The 22,283-nt window shown below is 47.0% G+C and overlaps 1 protein-coding gene and 1 long non-coding RNA gene across 5 annotated transcripts in view; one reads left to right on the top strand and one right to left on the bottom strand.

Moving 5' to 3' along the window:
- The window catches only part of LOC108627551 (irregular chiasm C-roughest protein), a 131,842-nt gene that overhangs the window by 61,740 nt on the left and 47,819 nt on the right, over positions 1-22,283 (top strand). For 2 of the 4 annotated variants that reach the window (XM_018028853.2, XM_018028852.2), the window contains exon 2: positions 13,998-14,042. The exons of 1 other annotated variant lie outside the window; for it this stretch is intronic. In XM_018028853.2, coding sequence (XP_017884342.1) covers positions 13,998-14,042 — 45 coding nt within the window. Of the gene's footprint in view, positions 1-13,997; positions 14,043-20,767; positions 20,932-22,283 lie in introns of those variants that run through there. One more of the 4 variants, XM_026815646.1, reaches the window with a different exon arrangement.
- LOC113464671 (uncharacterized) lies at positions 11,928-19,387 on the bottom strand. The gene is made up of 3 exons (XR_003389517.1): positions 19,232-19,387; positions 12,657-12,947; positions 11,928-12,324 (listed from the first exon to the last, which is right to left on the bottom strand). It is a non-coding gene; the product is annotated as an uncharacterized LOC113464671 (long non-coding RNA).

Raw genomic sequence — 22,283 nt, 5'->3', positions numbered from 1 at the left:
TCTCCTTGAGAATCCATTTAATAGCGCGTTTCTACCGGAACTCGTTGGGAACGCATTGTTAATCGCGGAAGAAAATTGATACACAATCGCATTATTATGCCTCGCGGTTGGGAAATGCGGATGAATTGGCTGGATCTGCGAGACAGAAGGAGATATTTTCAATGAGTTCTGTACACCGTTCGAACGTGAATAGACACCGGTTAACGAACGAATGAAAGCAGCAAGAGAAGTTATCCTTCGCGATGAAATATTAATAAGTTTGTATCGAGTTAGCGTTAAACGCGTGAGTGGAGAACAAAGTACCGGAATCGGTATAACGGTGGCCACGTAAAGGGAGACGACGACGACGGGATTGGAACAAAATTTATTGTCGACGTATTACGGCGACGTTTAACCTTAAAACGGGTAATTGCGAGCCATTGAATACGGCGGGGCGCGACCGCCACAGAATAGACACTCGTTACTCCAGCGAATTATCTTTCGACGTACTCTTCGCCGGTGAATGACGTTCCGCGAGCCAACCCGAGACTAAAGCATATTGGCAGCGGAACAATCTCTCGCCCCGGGGTCGTTAACCATCCCTGCCGTCGCGTCGGCGACGGCCTCGGCGCCGTGATGCGTGACGAGGATGACGAGGACTTGAGTAGTGGTAGTAGAGCGTGAAGGGACTCATCATCGAAAGGGAAATGACACTGGAACCAGAGACCAGGGGAGAAATAAAGAAGAAAAAAAAAGCTTGGAATTCAATCATTCGCACAAATTCTACTGGGTAATAGGCCTTAACGCGTGTAAGAAAAAGTGGCGCAGTTCGCTTGGAGCTCCGGTCAGAAAATAATTCCTCGAGAGAATTTCTTTTTTATCGCAACACATTCGCGGCCTTGCGAAATAAAGAATTGAATGTATCGGGCAACGTCCACCAGGACAAATGCAAGTATTCAGAGTAACGACCCGGCGTTCGGGCTAATTTAGCTGACCGCGATAACGAGAATAATGTTCTATAATAAAACTTGGAGCGGGATCGTGCCACGGCATAATAACCATTCGAGACCTTAGCGCAGTAGAAGTGGCAGGAGGCGACGCGAACTTTCAGCTTTAGTAAAAAGACTGACCGTGCTGCGAATTTCACCGTTCGAATCTTTTCAGCTTGTACACCACAGCGGAGAGAGGCGAGACGGTTGAACTATCTGTCGGCTAGGCGCAAACGTCTCGATCCTCGACGAGTGTAGTGTTTGCACGCGTTACACGAACCGCTCGTATCGGCCTTAGATGGGATAATAGGGTTCGAGACGGTACGTACGGTGTGCGAGCTCGCCAATCCGGAATTCCCTTTTCCATCCCTTTAGCCGGCGCCAACCCCTGCGGGACTCTCCTCCGCCGGGGTTGGCAGACGTCGGTGCTGCTATCCAAGCTGGTTAGTTTGCCCGCGATAGATTGCGAAAAAGGAAAGGTCTCGACGCGCGTTCCGACGTTCGCGTCCGTAGGATTACCGAGTGCGATGGAACTTTGGATTGTGCCCAGTACCGGGGGTAGTTTGCGGCCGCCGCAGTCGTTCGCCTGATCGATTGCCCTGGCAGGATTCTTAAATCGTTAAACACCGGCAATGAAACAGTTCTTCCTCCTCGGAATATCGTATCTCGGACGGAACGAGTAATCGTGACAAATGTGAACGACTGGAAAAAGTTCCTAGAATTCTCTTTCGTAATGGAATTCGGAATTCTACAGAAATGTCCGGGTCGATGTTTGACCATCTGTTACGGAGTTAAATTCTCTGCACTCTTTCGATCCACCATCTGTCGCCGAACGCTTTTGTAAAACATTTGTTAATTACGGTCTTATCTGACTATCGACTTCGTTGCGAAACGCGCGCGTGGAACGAAGCGCGTTAACTTCGATACCCAAGCGACCGGGTTTAATCAGATAGACCCAGTAGCTGTGCAGTTTGATTTCGAATCGGTTGGTCACTGCTGTATGATTGTTGACAGAGCTACGGCTTCGTCGACGTAATCGTCGTAGTTTGCTTGGGGGGTGGCAGAAACGCGGTGGGCCAGTTGCGCTTCGGTCAACTGTCCAGATCCGTTCGAAGCTCGACTCGAAAACCAGGGATTTCGTGTGGTTATGACGAGAACGCGTTGTACCGAGGAAAATCGAGCGACTAATGGTCGACGATTGTTGCCGGTATAGAATAAGTCAAGGTTTATCGAAGTCGGAAAGGGGTCGGAAAAAATAGAAATTGAAGAAACGGAGAACCTCGGTCGCGTTTCATCCCGAAAAAAGCGTTGGCAGCCGCAATGCGTCGAATATAATGCACCGATGAAGAGAGAGAGAGAGAGAGAGAGAGAGAGAGAGAGAGAGAGAGAGAAATTGCAGAGAAAGGGGAAGAAGAGCGAATGTCACGCTCCGCGAACTGCCAGCTCTTTTTTACTCGTTGCACGCGAATGCATTCCTGTCAAGCATACCGCGCGCGTGTGTGTTATGTGTTCGAATAAATTTGAATACGAATGAGCGCGATGAAAAAGAACAGGGAAGGAAAACCGGGCGCGGAAAGGGAGGAACGCACAGGAAGAAAATGATAAAGAGAGAACAGTGGAAGGGAAAAAAGAATATATCGGCGGAGGGAACGGGACGAAAAAAAATCACGAGACATCGAGTGGTTGTTTTACTCCCGGCGAGCGAAGAGATCCGTAGCCGCTATCTCTAGCCCGGAGAAAATTAAAATAAATCGCGGGTCTCTCGGAAATCGACAGTCGAAACCGACAGCTGCCAATTAACCGACTGACCTATCCTTTCTTCCCTGGCGCCGGTTGCCCGGATTCTATCTTTTAATTGGCTGGAGACACTTGCCCCGACTCTCTGGCCCCCTCGGATTAGTCGTTACTCTCCTCTTCGGACTTTGAAAGATCAATAAAGCCTGCTGGTCGTGGCACTACTCGAAATCCTCGCTATCTTTCCTGTAGGTCACGGGTATTGCGCGACTTCCTAGCAAGATTGCGTCCGGTGTACGTCAATATTTTTCTGTGCCACGAAAACGTCGCGATGGAGGGGAACGGGGGGGACACACAGAGAGGAAAGCGAGGTGGGATGCACCGTGAACAGTATCCAGGGTGGCACCCACGCCCGCACCCGTGCCAATATCCGTCTCTTCTTTTTCATCACGAATTTACGCGACACAGCACGGCCATCGGTTTTTCGGTGTTCAATTTAACCTTTCTAGTTGCGCGACTTTCCTCGAAATTACGTATGGACGTAGTACGCAGACACGAGCGCGACGTATTCGGTGAACCTAATCTGTATATAAAAAATTTTGACAGTAGCTGCGCGATTTTGTTTTCTATAGACGTATAACTCGTCGGCCAAAGGGTTGCTTCGGACGTGATAACGCGAGAAATGAAAGGTTCGCTGAGTGGGTGCGATGATGGCATAGCACACGGGCTAGTGAACTGTCAAAAGGGAGATAATTGCTCGCGGTGGAACGGACGAAAAATGGTCGCATTTAAATGCCAAAGCGAAGAGTGATAAATTAATCGGAGCCGGACAGCGAGTTAATTGTTCCCTTCGACGGTAACAAATGGGAACGCGGAGGGTATTATCGTTAGACCACGGAAAATATCGCCTGGGATAAAACCGACCGCGCCGGCTTATAGAGATATATATTTAATTAGCCGCAGCCCCGATTCGACGGGTTTAGCTTCCTTTCTTACCGCTATCCCCGTTGTTTTACGCTGTTTCGTGTATCACGCCGATACGGTCTGCAATAGCGAGTGCGTGGGAGAAGTTACCGTATTATGGACGAGCATAGGGCGAGGGTGCCTCCACATGTTGTATCCATTCGGTTCAACAGAATAGACTGTCCCCTCGCGCCAATAGAAGTACGTATACTACCAATCGGGGACCTTCTGCTGTGGTATTCTTTGACATGTTACGCGTATTCAGGATCGTATTACAATTAAGTAGATCAGTCGATCTATAGCTTCCAAAGTGAATGAAATGATTAGGATCATCAAGAAGCATTCTTGTCGGCTTACACGAACGCGTACGCCATCGCACACGTTCCCCCAGCGAGCGTTCATTTCATATTCATACGAGAACGCTAATTAGCCAGGCGGGTTAGTCATCCACCTTCTGGTCTAGATTTCAGTCAAGAATTTAGCTAGTGCACTTTACAAAGCTGCCGGAGGATTCGTACCGAAGATCAGTCACGATTGATAACCGACTTGCAAGGAACGCGTGTTATGCTCTTAATTAGTCCGCGAACAGTGATCGCGATTTGCATACATGCATAAGCACGTGCGTGCGCGCAGCTTGGCATAATCTCCGAGTTCGGAAGATTCCGGACGTGCCTAAGGAGAAACTCTGTTTGTGAAGACGATATTACCTACAGGTGTCGCGACGCTTTAAGGAATAGTAAGATTATTACTAAATACCTAAAGCTAATTTTCCTTCCTTCAAGCAAAATATTCCTCCATTACGATTGGAACTCGCGACGGTTTCTTCTCTCGTACGGAGCTCCTGTTGTTTCGTATCCAATAGAATAAACATATTGCGAAAAGATATCGTAGATACGGCAGGGAAGCTCTTGTAAACGAAATCCGTATTCGAAAGGAATGTACGAAAAGAACAGAAGAAAGACGCGAAGACTCGTTCGAGCCGAAAACAAGAATCCCCTGGGGATCGATGCAAGGAACGCGTAGGAGGAGCCTCTGGCACGGGTCACCAGTGACACAGGAACCCTGGCGAACGATCGTCGAACGGAATCGCGACGCGTGCAGCGATGCAGAAAACTCCGGACTCGACGACATAGCGGCTGGAGGCTTATTGTAGAGGAGAAATCCGCTCAGTCCAACCCACGCGTTATATTTTCGGAAAGTAGAATCGTCGTATAGAGATAATTACTATAACGACGTGAGTACAAATTAATATGGCCCAAGAGTATCACTTCGTATATTAGCGTATAAATACAGTAAAATTAACCGTAAGGAACTTCTGGTCACGGTGCATGTATGATACAATTTTGGTTTTGTTTGCGATGATTCATGGAGTTTAGAAGTCAGTGGAATAAACCTCGCGAGGTTCAATATTTTCGACTGGAACCGATCAGTAACGACGAATTAATCGGGTTACACACGGATTCCTGAAACCGTGACGCGGACTTAGTCGAGAGGTTCGAGCGCAGCGGCGCGGCTCGACCGGGCGTAGAGATAAATTATTTGATCGCGCGACGGGTTTAATGGATCGTCGAAATTTTTCGTCCCGATAAGCTCCGAAACGATTCCGGCGTTGTAATTCCTTCGAAGAAGGAGGGCGATCGAAATTTTCGAACGATGTAATTCCGTAAAGCACCGGTTTCCCAAAGTGTGTCTAAATGGAATTACGTCCCGGCCGGACTCAACGCCAAAGTATTTTACCGTTGTTCTTTTCGCCGCGCGGTTTTAGGAATTGGATAGACGAATTATCCGGAGTCGAGTATACGAAGACGGAATATCAGAGCGTCATTTGAATTCCCGTTGGAACTTGTACGTAGAGCGGCCACGGGGAAGACACGTAATCGAGTATATGGTAAAATACGTGCGGTCAAGTGTAGCTAGGAGTTCGGAATCGTTGGAGTGGAATCGCTATGCATCCCGCGTTTTCCTGCAACGAGGGAACGGCGAAACACACGGGATATCGAGGACGGGTATAAAAATGTATTAGAGAAGCGGATATATCTCCGGGAGACGGAAGGGAGGAGGGCCACGGTTGATACGCTGGAAGACAAAACCTGAAAAGGAGGACGCGGTGGATTTCTCAAAAGGATCCATATACCGAGTTTATTCGCGAAAGCCACGATGAGCTCACGTCTCATCGGTTTCTATGGTGCACGGTACACAAAGACTCCCGCTCCCTCCCCGCGTCGCGTTGTCCTGTTTGTACAAGTCCTTCTCAGTAGAACTATTTTCTACCTCCGGGATTCTTCGTTCGGAGGAGAAGGAATCCTTTACTTGTCCACGAGACAGACGTACGTACAGAACACCGGACCGAACGGGATCTCGACTCGAGAGGCCCAGCCGATACGAGGGTATCCGAAATTAGAAAATGCCGGCACGCCTCGAGCGGAAACAATTATTACCCGCCAAAGTCTCATGAAGTACGTGCGATGACTCTGGGAGTGATCTCCGCGGCGGCGATTCGCGTGCACCGAATAGCTTTTCTATCGGTTCCTGTTTCCCGTCTCCACAACCTCTTTCCCGCCTGTCTAACGTTTTGGATACGTCTCAAAAGAAAATGCGGCGAAATATGTACAAATTTCTCAGCCGAAATTTTTCAAAGACAAAAAGGGCAAGAGAAAGCGGAGGGCGGATGGAACAGCGTAGTTTTGCGTGTATCCTGCAACTATTTCTATTCAAAGAATTTACGAATTTTTTTGTGACAGTTGAGCCGTTTAATTTAGCTTGCGACAAGGTATGAAGACCACGTGTCCTATTTCTCCCCCTTGGAAAAATTTCGAAAAAATTGAAAAATTTTTTTTTCGTCAAAATATCGAAAATTTTTAATAAAAAATAGTGCACTTTTCTTCTAATTTCGATATTTAATGAGTTACATATGATTATATGGCATTTTATTGATGTTGACCAAATCCGACCATCCCAGCGTCGAAATGGCGAACTTTTGACAAAAAATTTCGTTTTTCCTCAATTACTCCTAAACCGTTGGTCCTACGGGAAAATTGCATACGACCTTTCTTGTAGAGGGCGACGAGATCTACAATTTCTGTATAAAAGTTTCTTGCTAGCATCAATAGTTAACGAGTAATTTACAAAAAACTGTTTTTTCGTTTTTCGTCAATAACTCGTAAACTATTAATGCTAGCGAAAAACTTTTATATAGGAATTGTAGATCTCGTCGTCCACTACAAAAAAGGTCTAATGCAATTTTCCCGTAGGACCAACGGTTTAGGAGTAATTGAGGAAAAACGAAATTTTTTGTCAAAAGTTCGCCATTTCGACGCTGGGATGGTCGGATTTGGTCAACATCAATAAAATGCCATATAATCATATGTAACTCATTAAATATCGAAATTAGAAGAAAAGTGCACTATTTTTTATTAAAAATTTTCGATATTTTGACAAAAAAAAATTTTTTTTTTCGTCAAAATATCGAAAATTATCGAAATATATTCTAAAAAGCGTAAAAAATTCCAGACTTTTTAGGCTTGTATTTCCTCAAGTCAGTTGTTTCTTTCAACTTCATGCATGCACACCAAGTACCAAAAAGTTTTCTTTGGATTACTGCTGATTACCATAGGAATAAATGCAAATTTTAAATGACTATAATTTTTCAAAAAACCCGTGAATTGATTAAAAATTTTGCAGGTAACTTTTTAATAGTAATAGGAATCTATAATAACAAATTCAACATGCTAGCATTGTTTAAGTGTATGGCCTATACATCCTTAATTCGGACCTCGGTAAAATGAACGATTTCAATGATCAAGCGGGACAATTGTATTGATGCTTCGTTGAAGATCGCGTGAGTAGCACTCGGCGGGGTTCCGTGAAACATAACGAATCCCAGGCCAGGCAGTTTTTAATGGCAATCTCGAATATACGATCTTCATGCGAACTTCTCTTTTTCGCGTGGTTACGTAACGAAGAGTCGGAGTAGCGCGTAAGCCGTCCCGGTAGGGCTTATTTTAATAGGGAGGTGCCGCGAGTTGAAACTTTCATCGATAACATTGCCCGCGCGTTTCCAGTGGACGGTTATAAAGTAGTTAAGTCCTGCTCTCGTGTGATTTATGGCCGACACAGCAAATCTCATTTCGCCTCTCCTTTTTCACCTTCTCCAGGTTTCCCTATCTTTTATTTCGGTTTCATTCCATTTTCTTTTACATTTCCCGCGGCTCTTTGTTTTTACCCCGTATCCCTTTTTTGTTCTCCGTAGTCGATAGGTACGAGCAATACGCGCCGGGCGATTTAGCGAACGGCATTCCACCGGGAGCTTAATTTGGTAGCCGGGATAGATTATCAATCATTAAACAATTTTCCCGGCGGCGAGCGCGCGAAATCGTAGACGGAATACCTCGGCGAAACAGAGAGCCATTAATCTTCGGCCGGTCGCGCGAAATAAAAACGTTTTCGCGCGTTCTTTTCGTGCCGCAACAGAATACGCGGGCGAGCCTCGACACCGTTCGCAGTTGCACGTTTATCGCGCTCTCCCATTCGAAACCCTGAATACCGGAAGAGACTGCGAATAAAACTGAATTAAATGTCTCGCCTTTATCCCGAAAGCCTATATCGTATATTATTTTAAATCTTGATTTAATTTCATTTCACACCCGTCCTTTTGCAGTGTATTATTAATTTGTAACACGATTACGCTACAATTGTTTGTGGTCGAACGTACACATGCATATGACATGGTCATAAAGAATGTATGAATTGACTTCACCAAACGAGAAACGAAAACGTTCCGAAGTAGTAACAGTCAGCGCTTAGTCAGACGCCCCTTGATTCGCGCGGTCGGACGCGAACCGACTCGTTTTTTGCGTACGTGTGCCGTCTCGAAGATCGTTGAGCTCTTGATCAAATTCTATTCCACGCAATTACGTTCTTCTTGTAAGTGAAACATTCATCGTCCGATAGTTCCTCGCGGTAAACGTTCATTAAAACGTTTGTCTACGGTGAATTCTAAACGTTTCACGCTCTGTTACTTTTGCTCCTTCATTGTTTTCTGTTCGTGGGCGAACCGAGATCCGCGTTCATCCAATTCAATGAGACCATTATACCCGCGGATCAATCGAAATATTTTCCACCCCTTTTTTTTTTGTAGTACCCACGAGCGACGGCTGTGGTATGCACGATTTTTCAGTTCAGAGGCGGCGAGACAAAGATACGCGGAATATATTCCATCGTTCCTTCTACACCTGCTCGTTCCCTTTTTTTTGTTCGTTAAAGGAAAATTTTTTTTCCCCTATCGAGATTTTGTGGTCGTTACCGGCGGCAACCCTTCGATTCCCAATGTCTTCCTCATGATTTATTCATAAAACGAGAGGCAAACCTCCCGGGGGAGAGTTACGTGATACGTTAAATATTTGTAAATATTCATTGGTGAGCAACCCGATTGCGATTTTTGCATCGGCTATCCCCGGGCGCGGTGCATATTCGTGTCGCGTTTGTTAGACCCCGGCCATTGAGGAAAGTAAATTAGCCCTGAAACATCAAAGCCGCGGCACACGGGACGCGGTTAGGCGTACGACCACCGCGGATCAATTAAATATTCAACGACATCGTACCTCGGAGTCCCATGACCCAGAAACCTGCGATTGACGCGGCGGTAACGCGACCGACGGCGACGGTACAACTTACCAACGTACCATCTCCTTTTTATACTCTACAGACATTGATTAATCGGCGCGCGCGGTCGCTAAGCTTTACTCCTTTACGTAAACGTGTTTATTCCCTTTAATGAAACGCTTTATCGCAAACAGGATTGAAGAACGTTCTTTTAAAAATAGGATGAGGATTCGCGAAGTAGAGTCGAATTAAATGGCAAACGAGCGAATAAAGAAAATAAAGAAACAATAGGAGAAAGAGATTCGCCAACTACATTTTTCAATTCCGTGTACACTTGTCGGGATTATCCTGCGAAACTATGCGCCTGCGAATCTCCGGAGATCGTGCTCCGAAAACAACTATTATTCATGGCCCGTCTTCTTCGCTCTTTTCACCCTTAACTCTATCCCCGTCGAGTCTTCCGCGAGTTTCTTTGCATCCAGGAACCGTGGCGTAGAAACAAAGGGAAGACAAAAGGGGAGAGAGAGCTCAGCGGGAAAGTTGGAGCGGAGGCTCCATCGAAATCGCGGAAATTGTTGCGTCGTTATCCCCGACGCTCTTCGAATTTTCGGAGAAACAATTTTCGGCGTTCGAACCACGACCGTATACATGGAGAGAGGTGGTCCATCGTCTCTAAGAAATTCCCTGAGAAAATTCCCCCATTCGACTAGAGGAGAGGATCTCGAGATGAGGCGAAAGGATTGCGAACGCTATAATAACGACCGCTCTTATTACCGAACCGTCATACGGCAAAAGGGTAGCACGGGCGTTTGGGAAGATCGTACAGATTTCGGGAATAGTTGTTCGCGAGAGCAGTCTAATTGGCAATGCTAACGAAAATTGGCGAAATAATGAAGCTCGAAATCCGTATCGAATTAAATTACGCGCGGATGCGCGAACGCGTTACGAGTGTCGCGACGCTCGAGATTCCGTTTAAATACCCAGGAACGCGAGAATCGGCTCGTCTTCTTCATTTCCCCTCGACGCCTTTTACTCCGTCTCTCTTTCACCGTCATCCATTCCGCGACGAACGCGAGACCGTCGCGTCGCCGGAAGGAACAAGAAATTAATAGTAGTGGCTGCTAAGCAAAATTATGCGCGGTATTACCTCCTTTAAAAGGTGCGCTGATTAAGAACATCCTCGACCTACTTAACTCTTTTTCTCGGAATAAAATAATCGTAAAATTAAACTCGCGATGACTGGGCTATCTGAAAGTTAAATCCGCGCTGTTGACGAGGTAGAAGGGCAATCGTGTAACGCAGCTAAATGTTCTCCCCCTTTTCTCTCCGGACCCATTCGCCATCCTTTCTGATGGCCTTCTTCCCTTTCCGCTCGGTTTTCATTGAGCCGCGCGAGTACGTTTTTTACGCTTGCGCTTCCTCCGTTATACGTAACAGTCCGACACGCGAGAGGAAGACCGAGCGGGAACAGAATTTCTACGACGACATCGAGTACCGGTATACTGGCGTCATTGTTCACATAAATAAATACCGTATGGATAATAGAAGTGCCTAGCCATCTTCGATAATGGACGACTATTTATCTCGCCGTTCTTACCTAGACCCTTTTTACCATAAGCCAACTTCCTCCACTTTGTTCGTAAGCTTTTTGTCACTCGCCTCTCTTCGCGGATGATGCGTTAATTTATTACTTTGTAACCGGATTAGTCACACTTAGCCAACTTCTTTTAATCATCCTGAGGAACAATCGCAATTACGTTTAATTTTAAAGCGAGTCAAGTTGTATCCGGCCTGTAATCAATTCGGGGGACGTCCGCCGGTCTCGCGGGAACCCGCAATCGCGATTAATTACTCACCACCGGCGAGACAGACTAATAAGTTTTTAACGAGAAATCGCTTTTGATCGCGACGTTACGAAAATTGTTACTCGCCGCCGGAATTAACGGTCGCCGTGTCCGCCGAGACGGTATCACCGTCCCGAGAATAACGATGGTTTACAAAACGATGGTACGGTCGGTCGGTGAATCGGGAATCTTGGCGGAGCCAGTAAAGCGTATTCTCGCGGTCCACTCGTCCGCACGAGCGAGATTATCGATACTCCGATTCGATGCGATGTAACAATATTATTGTCGGATCAATCGGTGTTTGAATAACGGGGACAATGCCGCCTCCCCTTGGAATCGTCCACTCTCGCCCGTAATCCCTCGTCCTTCACCTGGTTTCTCGGTTCGACTGCTCGATTCGTTATCGAGCTCGTTAAATATCTTGAAAACCGCTGAACCCGCGGATCGATCGCGGCCACGAACGTTCCTCGCGACACTCGAACTCGAAACGTGAGACGAACTCGATTCGTTCGTTACGAAGGAAATGAAACGGAACCGAGGGAACAATGCGTTAATTCTGAAGCACCTGTGGTTGATTAAGTGCCGACGATTGATTTAAGTCCCTCCGGATAATGGCCTGATATCGATGACTCTGTAGAACTTTCGTACTAAACTTACGGTATCAACGAATAAAATGAAGCAATTAATCTATCGTCCTTTTAAAAAAAAAAGTATGCATTTTTGCGTGCGAGTATGGTTAAACTTCAATGATTACACTATATCATACTTTATGTACACTATTTATTTGAAACTTTTTGCAACAGTTAAGCGATATAAGATGATTGAGTCACGCAGCTTACGTTGTATGATCACTCTTATTCTCTAGTATACACCAATACGTAACGAATTCGTATACTCGAGCAGTAAACTTTCAAAGAGTATGCTTAAGTCGAACACAATAAAGAGTTCACCTGTTCGTAGTAGAAGCTATGTACATCTCAACGTTCCATCACCGCGCCCCGACGTACGTAAGTAGATCACGTTCATGAGGGTTTACATGGAGACGTCGCCCCTGGTAAAATTATACGTCCGCTTATGCGACGCATCGTTGAACCCGATACGGTAGAACACCATTGATCTTCGATCCTGGTCTAATTAATCGCCCAATTAATCGAAGATTAATCAAATTAGCGCGTATCACCTCGATGACTTCGAATCGACCATTGAACTGTCACCTGCAGAAAGGACGTCCGACTGAATTATCGATTAATAGACCCACGGGTCCGTTAATATGTATTAATTAAGTGACAAGAGAGGTGATGGACTTACGATGACACTTATAGCAGCGTAGCTATTTTCGAAGATAAAACAAAATTCGTAACGCTAATGGAAACGCGTGGGTCGTAATGGAATAACGAAGCGCTATGATAATGGAGTGTGGGAGTAATACAGGTGGGTGGGTAGACGTAACGAACAGTAGCGTGTAGCCGTTTAACCAGCGAGGTAAAATAACGTCGGGCGTGCAATAATTTTATTCAACATGAAAAAGCAAAGAAATATTCTATACCTTCAGTGAGATGGATAAGGAGGAGGCACGCTGAGCGTTGGTTTCTTTCATCCTCTTTCGCATCGCTGTTAAATTTTCATTTCGTTAAAAGAATTACCAGCGACAAGACGTTGCTTTATTTCCATTCGCCCACACGTTTATTAAAATCACGGAAAGACGGTGTAATTATCTCGAGACAGGTTCCTCGAGTTCTAACGAAAAACCAGAACGCATCTTCCGTTTTTGCCTCCACCCTCGTCCTATCTGAGGTTCCCACTTTTTGTTCCCATCTCCTCCAACACCCGCGCACGCCTGTGGACCACGTACATTATTATACATACTCATCACACGCGTGTATTTCGTACATGGTAATCTCGAATGAATCATTTCCCTCACGGACGAACGCGACGCGTACCAGTAATAGACAATCCGCCGTCCCTATTTTTCCGAATTCGCGTCGCGCACATGCACGGCCGCGTAGAAAGGGGTTGCGCGCAGCTGGGACCGAACGACGAGACCTGCGTCCGACGGTGTTTTTTCGGCGCGGAAATTTATATACGCGCGAGCCGAGGTGGCAGCGCGCGACCGTAATGAGGAAATATCGTTTCACGATATCGATCCGCGCGGCGAAAGGTCAACCCTAGAAGGGGTTGTCGGCTGACAAACCCTCCGGCGAGTACACATCTACATACGCGCGCGCTTATCTATAACATCTAGCGTACGATATGATCCTTCTTTCTCAGTCTCTCTCTCTCTCTACCGGCGTGCTCGACTCGCTGGCGGATATTTTGATTTTGGTAATGGGACCACCCCCGAATTAACGCAGACAGCACAACCGAGCGTGTATCTCATATTTTACTTTTTAATTCGTCTGCCGTATGTCCTCGCTTCGCGCCCGACGATGCCGCCCGTTTAAATATGAATTAGCCGATCGTCGACGGCTGAATGAGAATCGTGCAAGCTTAACGAACGGAGAGGATTTCGCCAGAGCTCAGGGCATGAAAACTGTAGTCTGACGAACTTCGTGGATATTCCACAGCGAGCCTCGATACGAGTCGGGTACTCGAGGTCACGATTATTCTGTCACCGGTACAAGACCGGAATGTACTCCACTTGTTCATCACGTTCAAACATTATTCCGCCGTTTTCACGGTGAAACAATCTATCCGGGAGGCAAGTGGCGCACACAGTCGTTCTATCACCACTGGAAACCTGTCGCCGTCGCGTCCTCGGCGTCGACGTTGTCTTCCGCATATACGGAGCCCGCCCTTAAGTGTCCAACTATCGTACCCTCCGCGGAATGATCATTCCATCACAGCGCAAATATTGAATTTACATGGTCGTCTCATTTCTGCATTGCAGATGTACACGCTTCGGGGATGTGAACTGCGGACGCATCATACATATGTACGTACATACATATTTATACATGTCCACAGTGTACGTATCTATGTACGTACGATACGGGTACAGTCCGAGGCAGACCATAGGGAGCACTGAAGTCACGTTTACTGCCTCTTTGCGACCGCGAGTCTCGCGGTCTCGTCCTATTAACTCGCTTCTAATGAAATCCGATGTCCGGACCGGATTTTACGCCGTCTTTCCGCTACCATTTAATTCCGCTTTCCCTCGACGATCGTTTCTTGACTGCACCCGCTTGTAATATCACTCCGTATCGATAGTTTACGTACCCCGATAACGATGCCGATTACTATGCATACCGGCGCTCGTCCCGTAATCGCTGGAATATTTCTGCGCTCTACCACGGGAACAACGCCATTGTACGTATTTGCGCAACAATTTAATTGGAGTATTAATTTCATTCGCTAAAAGAATCGAGCACGCCCTTAATGGGAAATCCGCAAAAGATACGGATCTCGTTACCATCGTGACGTAAGCACAGTTGTAAATTCCATCGTTTGCGTTTCGAATTAGCATGATCGTATCAGACATCCTCCTAATTAATTAATACGTAATAACAGAAACCGTGGAAATTGATCAATTGGATTAATAAGGCTTCGCGCGTGAGGGCTAAATGTTTCATTTGCTCAACGACCAAGCTGCAGGAATCGAGCTGGGTTATCTAGGTCGTCGCCGCGCTGACAGGTTCTCCTATCCTCTCCGATGAATATTCGAAAATTGCAGCCGCCTCCTATAATTTGGAATATTAAACTCAGAAAAGGGGAGAGACGTCTAGCGACGACGGGGCTTGAATAACCTCCATTAGTCGGACGGTTCTCTCTGGCTGCGGCCGCAGCGCGCGCAACCCTTCCAGTTACCAGAACGGAAAATAATCTTCGGCTCGACTTTTGTACGCCGTACTTTTCGCTCGCGCGTCTCTATTTGTTTTGTTCTACATTGGAAACAATGAAAACACGTCCACCCGCACGAACAGTGCAGATATGGAATAGCAAAGAGAGGGGGGACACAGATAGAGAGAGAGAGAGATAGAGATAGAGATAGAAAAGGGGGTGAGCCCGTAGTGCGATCGATATCCGCTTCGCGAGTTCACGATCTTAAATCACCGGGCGCAGCTTGAGCCCGGACAAGCAAGGATTCCCTCATTGTGAAGCAGCCGGCGTACTGTCACGGTGCATAACTTTGATATTATATGTGTCCTGGTCTCTACGCGTAGATACGTACCGGGCTTTCTCCCGGTTTTCCTGTAACGCCCGTTCGCGTTCCCGTCGAATCATCGCGGCGGCGGCGGCCAAGAAAAGGATACGGATACGGTTAGAGTAGCCCGGTCCGGAGGATGTTTTCTCGTGCATAAAAGGGACACGTAACGCGCTTAAGCTCTCGGGATACATGCGAGGAATGGACGACGGAATCCTGGGTACGGCATTGTCCCCCGGAAACGTCTTGTCAAGTGTCTCGTCCCAATGCGGAGGGACAAGAAAACGACAGCGTGAATAAACTACGGACGATCCCTGCTGCTAGATTTAATTCTTTCTGTCGGTCGGCCAGCGACGAGAAGAAGAAAAAATTATGTTTTTATCAGTAACGATTTCTTACGTTCGCGTATTTCCTTAATAGGACCGATATTCATTCGAACCTTTCACGCTTAAGGGATCAGAGGATAATTGTTCAAAGGACTAACGACAAATAGAGCATTGAGAATGAATAAGAGATACGTAGATTCTGATGAGAATGCATTTTATTTATAAAAGTTTAATTTATAGAAGATCTTCTCTAGATTATTTCTGATTAGAAGTACGTGACATTTACCCAAGACCCAGAGTGGTTAAAGGATCACGGAGTAATTCTTGAAAGGGCAAGCCGGAGCTCTGTCGATCGGACAATAAAGACACACGCCGATGGTTCGCACCCTCCAATGAACCGTTGAACGCGTCCCCCGTCGCTCTATATAAAATCGCCAACAGCAAAGCGAGAGGCTATCATTAAGAAGGGAATTCGAGCGAGAATCGTGTGTGTTCGATCGTTCGCCGGGGCTCCGGGAATGGTGTCAACAGAAAGAAAGCTTCACGAAGAGAAAGGTCAATAAAAGGAACTCGGTCGTGGCCGCTGTGTGTCTCGAAACAAACGAAACCCCGGAGCCAAGCGTCGCTGTCGGCGTTTCTTTCATTCGTGGCGTTAATTCGTGCCATGGGTAGGTCACTAAGGTCGAATCCGTCGCTCCGTCCCGGTACTCCTCTCCGTTTTTCCCCTGGCAGGCTTTTAAACTATGGTACCGTGTTTCCTGTAACGGAAACAACGCGTTGGAGGGTCGGAGTCAGACGTTCCGGGTTTCCCCGAATGTTTAGAAGTTCCATAAAAATAGTTCCCAGCCGGCGCAAACTGATGTCGAGTCTCACGCGCGTTTATACAACAGTTCCTGGTTAAATAAACAAAGTACCCCTGGGTCCTGTGTGAGGCACCGACACCGACACTTCCGGCGAAGTTACGTCGACAAATAAGTAGTAACGTTAATTAAACCAGAATTAAAAAAGCCAGGAAAATGTCTGCAGGAACTTTGGAGAAAATTTAATAGTCAACAATCTGTTTCGTCGCTGGTGTATATCGATCAGTGTTTTTCGTTTAAAAGTTGCCTCCCGCGTTTTTCCGTACTGTCAGCGTTTCTAAGGCGGACAACACGCACACGAGTGCGAACGCGCGCCAGTGTGCACACGGGCGAGCATCAATTTGCCGTTTTGGGACCCGTGCGACGACGGGCAACACACGGCCAATGTTGATTGTTGTGTGAGCACACAATGCCGTTGCAACAGCCCGGGCCGGGTTGCGTACGGGCAAGCCTGACAGTTTTCGTTGGCGCACGAATACTGATACGGACAAACACTGCGCAGGAAAACGGTTACGCTATAATAAATCAATTTTCCGGTGACACCCGCGCCTTGGGAACGGATCGCGCGTTAAAAAAAAACACGTAACCGTCGCGTCGATAACGACGGCCTCCCATAGGAAGAGAACCGATCCGGTGATTTTTCTGTAAAGTCCGCCGGGGTAGCGACCCAGTTTCCCATTTTTGCGATATCCATCAAAAAGTCCGTCGATTAATAGATATTTAATCAGAATCCGTCGAACCGATTATGGATTATCGCCCGAAGGAGGGTCGATAAAAATGATAAATTCCAACTCGGTTCCTAAATTCCCAGAGGTTTTCCAGCCGTCATCTGGCCGCTGATTGGGAACGGGCATTTGCGAAAAACACGACTGGAATCCAAGTTTGGTCAAAGAAGCGGCATTTATTGCCCTCGCTAATGGTTTGCAATCGGCTAGGGAATAGTAATAGACTAAATTGTTACACACGTCGGGCCAATCAAAAATTAGACGAGACGCCGGGAATTGGCCCGGAAACGTCTTCAAGGGGATGATCCCGAAAGGCGGAGAAGGACGGAGTACGCCACGTTGCAATCGCAACAAGGCTGTGCGGTCGGGCAAATTTATTCATCGGATTATTCAAATTGAAAGGCGTACACGGCAGAGATATTGCGGTTTCGTAGTTATCGGCGCCTGGTCGAGTTGGGACCGAATCAAAATAGAAGGGTGAGGTGGCGAAGGACGCGCCCATGTGTCCCCTTTTGCTAGATTTGATAAATGTTCCAGAAATATTATTACCGCGTTCGGATTTCGTAAAGAATTAATTAAAGCCGAAATCGTGTGAACAATATTTGCAGTCGAGTTCAATAAAAAAGTCCGATGACACGTGTTTCGCTTAAACATATGATGACACAGTTTCATCAGAAAATTATAGAATATACTGTGTGTGTATAGCACGACAAGCGCTCGGATGGCTGGCCAGGGACCCATAGTTTCAGATGAACCCTGAACTACTAATGCCAATAGCACTTTGCGAACTTCCCAGATGATCACCCATTTAACTGGTAACGGTGGCCGAACGTGCCTTAACTTCGGTGATCAAACGAAAATCGAAATTGTTGGCTAATACACGCGTCGCTATTCAAAAAGGGGAACACGGTTCGATAAATCCAATCTCCGATCGGACCATTCAAGAAACATCGGCAAGGGTAGACATTCTGTTACGATAGTGGACCCGGGCTACCGTTTGAATTAGAACTCGACTCCAGGCCATAAAGAACTGAAACAGTTGCGTAGCTCGGTATCGGTACGTTACACGTTGACTGGACAAAGTGGGAGGAAACCAGACTCGGCTCTGTCGATCCTTTGACTATCGTACACACGTGTACACACATCAGCCGTCGTCATCCGCTTGTTTCCAGGAACGGTCCACCCGTGGGACTCGTATCTTTGATTCTAGGTCACGCGATGATAAATTGATCACAGACGCGGTTTCTGTGTCTTTGTTCGACGGCCCGAAGAACGGTCGGCCTCGAACGAGTTGATTCCCTGCTGCAGGCTTCTCTCTGATTTCGAGTTTCACCAGTCAGGTGCAGTCATCGCGGTGCTGCGAATTTCCAGGCGGAAAAACACGTCGTTATTATCGAGACATGAAAGGGTTACGTAATTTCCGTGGTGAGAGTGCTGTTCTTCCCGTCGCGTCGCTGCGACGACGGCCACTCGATTACGCGTCGCTTGACCTTTTTATCGAATGTCGAAAGGCAGAGGGGGAGAGAGACAGACAGAGAGAGAGAAAGAGAGGAGGGTAGTTCGTCAAAATTTCGATGACGCGAGTAAACAGACTAAACGAATGCATTTGTTCGATGGTTAGGCGTCGTCCCTGCGGGGCGCTGATAATTATTGCCAACGGTATTCGGGTATAATTGTTCGGATGAGCAGCGGCCAATTAATTATCGCCAGGCGCAGGACGGGCCGTTTTATCGCCAATCTATGAATATATGTATGTATATTGTGATACACGCGGGGTCACGTGACGGCGTATTAATCGCGCGTGGTACACCGTTATGGGAGACGCAAGAGACGAGCGAAATTTTAACGCGACGCGCAACGATATACTGTGAAACAAGGAGGCGTGTGATCGAGCCCCATCGATAACGGAACGCTCCGCTCGTTTCATAGCTCGACAACGAGCCCAATCAAGTCCGCGGGTCGTGTTTCGATAGGAATTGAAATCCACACTCGACTTTCGTAACCGCCTCTCGTCCGCGATGTATCGCATTATCCTCGTTACGCGACGCGCGTCCCGAAGTTTTAATTACCTCCCGGTCGGCTGTGCCGTGCCTTTGCGTAAAAATGTAACAAGTCTCGTGCTTTATTATCTGCCTTCTCTCGTTCTCTGCTTTCGGCGTATGATGCATTCGCGCGTGCTCGTTTCTGTCCGCGAATCCCAGACATTTTGTTCACGACTCGATGACCTGTACATTTTTCACACAGCTACGATTATGCCGATACTCGCGCACGTAACGAACGAGCGGACATCGAGATTCGATAACGTAGTGTAATGGTTAAAAATCGTTGATTTGCGAGCCGCCGTTTTACAGATTGGCATGTCGATGGTACACACGCGCTCGTTTGCACACCGTGGAAAAAAAAATAGCGACTGCCGGACGGTAAATATTCGAAAAAGGAAAAAAATCGTTCCCGCCGTTTAGGATTATTTATCGCTCAATCGAGACGCGCGGCGCAATCTCCGAGCTACAATGTCAGACTGGTTAAATGACAAACGTCGCCGAATGGCGATGGATCGTGATTAATTAAAATAGCATCAATCGCTATTATATTACGCGCGAACGGGTCACGATTTCAAGAGCGATCTCTCGAACGATTGTTCGCTTTGAATCGCGTTTACAAAGAATGCAACAATTACAAAGAAATCGGAAACCAATTAAAACATGAATTACGTCGGGTTCTGCTGGATTTCTGTGAAATCGAATAGGGGGACGTTGCACGCGCATCCAACGGATGGCCTACCGCTAAAAAAGTAGTGCTGATGAAATGAGCTGCTCGAAACGGTAAAACGCGCGCCATCCAAATTGAATATCAGACGCAACTCGGTCACGCGGCGACGGTCGCTTCGGTTCAATCCAATTCTCATCAATTTCAATATCAACGGAAACTGGGATTCTTCTCAGGTGCCTAGCTAACGGATTATTTCCCAACGCGTTTGCCATCCGATCTCCAGGAACGAGCTTATTTCCACCGGGCGAATAGGCGAACGTTAGAGAAAAATATCGCGCGATTTAGCACCGGGATCCGACTTCCTCCGTCGCCTCGATCTCTTTTGTCCCGTCGAATAAAGCGCGACGTACGAACTCGGTAACCGCCGCCCACGATCAATGTACTTATTTTTCCTCCGAATAGACCGACAGATTTTCGAACCGGGGCGAAATGTTCCGCGCGATGTTTTCATTTCCCACGACGCGATCACGAGGGAACGTTCGCCAAAGCGAGAAACCTCGGCGAAACGCGTTAGACAAGCCCGCCTAGTATCGATTCGAGTCGCAAAGCTGCAGCCTATCCAGGCATTTGTCAACGACGACAGGAAACGTGGCCCACATAGAGCCGCGTTTACTCCGGGACGCCGTTTCAGCGTTGGGTTCCGTGTGGCGCGCACTGCGAGCACAGCCGGGCACAAGCGCAATTATTATTACGTCCATTTAGGCTTGTGTGTTTCCATTGAAACCGTTCGGCGGACCGAGCGGCCGAGGTTATTATCCTATTGAGCTCGTAAGGAGCAGCAGACCGCGCGATGTCGTACGACAGTCTTACGACATCCTCTCAGCTTGCTAAGGGAACGGGAACAAGAACGGCGACAAGAGCCGCTTGTCTCGGCTTTCCACGTTCAACTCCTCTGTGAGCGAACCCGACGTGTGACCAGCGAACCGATCTCTCAAAAGGGGTATTCGAGTCGAGGTTAGTCAGGAAACAGACACAGAAAGGAAGGAACTGGTGCGTTTAGGTAAAGCAGAGTAGACTAGTCGTGATCATGTTTATTTACTATTAGTTATGAAACAGCTGGATATGAAAACTATTATTGAGTCTTTAATTACGATGTAAAATCAGATATAAAAGAAGCAGATATTGATTGCGTTAATTATATTAATCGTCGCTGGTAAAAGTCTCAGCTTGAGTGGCAATTAGGATTTTTCGAAGACGATGCACATTCATTCGCGTATGCATATTAAGCCACGGATCTCGTTTTAATACGTGCACAGTATTTGCTCGTTTAAATGCAATAAAAACATAATAAACGTTAAGCAGTGTACTGGATGCTAAGGAGGCGATCCACGCAGACGCGACGTGGCGCGACTACCAGCGACGAATGAAAGTTAATTGAGAGGTCGATGAAACGATTAAGCGGGTTGATTCGTCGTGTTGGCCGACTCGCTCGTCGCTTCTTACTGGATTACGCGACTGCTACATACATACGTAGACACATCGCGTCGTCTCGTTCGATGTAAAGCGAAATAAGAAGTGGAAGCAGGAATCGGCATGGAAATTGCAGAACGTGTTCGCTTACGTTATTAAACAGCCGAACGAGTGAATGTACATTGAATTCGTATGAAAAGCGTCGAACATTTCGTGAATGAAGCGAGCGTCCCTCGCGATGAAGAATTGCGATATCGATCACTCTCTCGCCGCCCTCGGGCCATGAATGTAATTGTCGCTGCAGCGAACATCGGTGATCGAGTTTTATTAAAGCATTTCTCGATCGTTTAACGCGTATCATTTCCCAGCTACCTTTCGTGTCCCGTTGTCGTCGTAAAGTCGCCGTAATAATAGTATATGTATATACATATATCCTTTTTTCATCGCAACGATGAAACGGCGGTAAAGAGTTTGAGAGAGGGGTAAAAAATATGGCAAAACGTCTCACGCGGCAGTTATAATGGCATCACGTGCTTGCGTCCGGCTGTGTACGCGCGCTAGAAGCGCAATAATAAATTGCTGTACTGGCTATAGTTTTATCGTCCCATTTACGGCGACGACTCCTTGGTCTCTGCTCTCGTTTTCCGAATCCGATGGGGCTATAAAGATAAATAAGAACGGCTCGAAGGTAAACGGGCAGGAGGCGGCGTACAACCGTCTGCAAGGTCGTTAAGCAAGCTTCGGCTTGGCAAACCGGGCGAGACCGGTGGCACGAGAGGGTAAAAGAGAGTAAAAAAAGCATCGATGGGAGGGAAGAAAGTTAAATAACCAAGTCGACGTTCGCGCCTTCATTTTTTAACGACAATCACCCAGGCGAATATTATTGCGCTCGCCGGCGCATGTGCGTTACGAACGTTGCGCTATTAGCGACCGCCTTTATCT

Source organism: Ceratina calcarata, unplaced genomic scaffold (assembly GCF_001652005.2).
Source record: "Ceratina calcarata isolate Rehan_Ccalc_2016 unplaced genomic scaffold, ASM165200v1 scaffold478.2, whole genome shotgun sequence".
In the NCBI taxonomy this organism is placed as follows: domain Eukaryota; kingdom Metazoa; phylum Arthropoda; class Insecta; order Hymenoptera; family Apidae; genus Ceratina; species Ceratina calcarata.
This window is presented reverse-complemented; position numbering and strand designations above follow the sequence as displayed.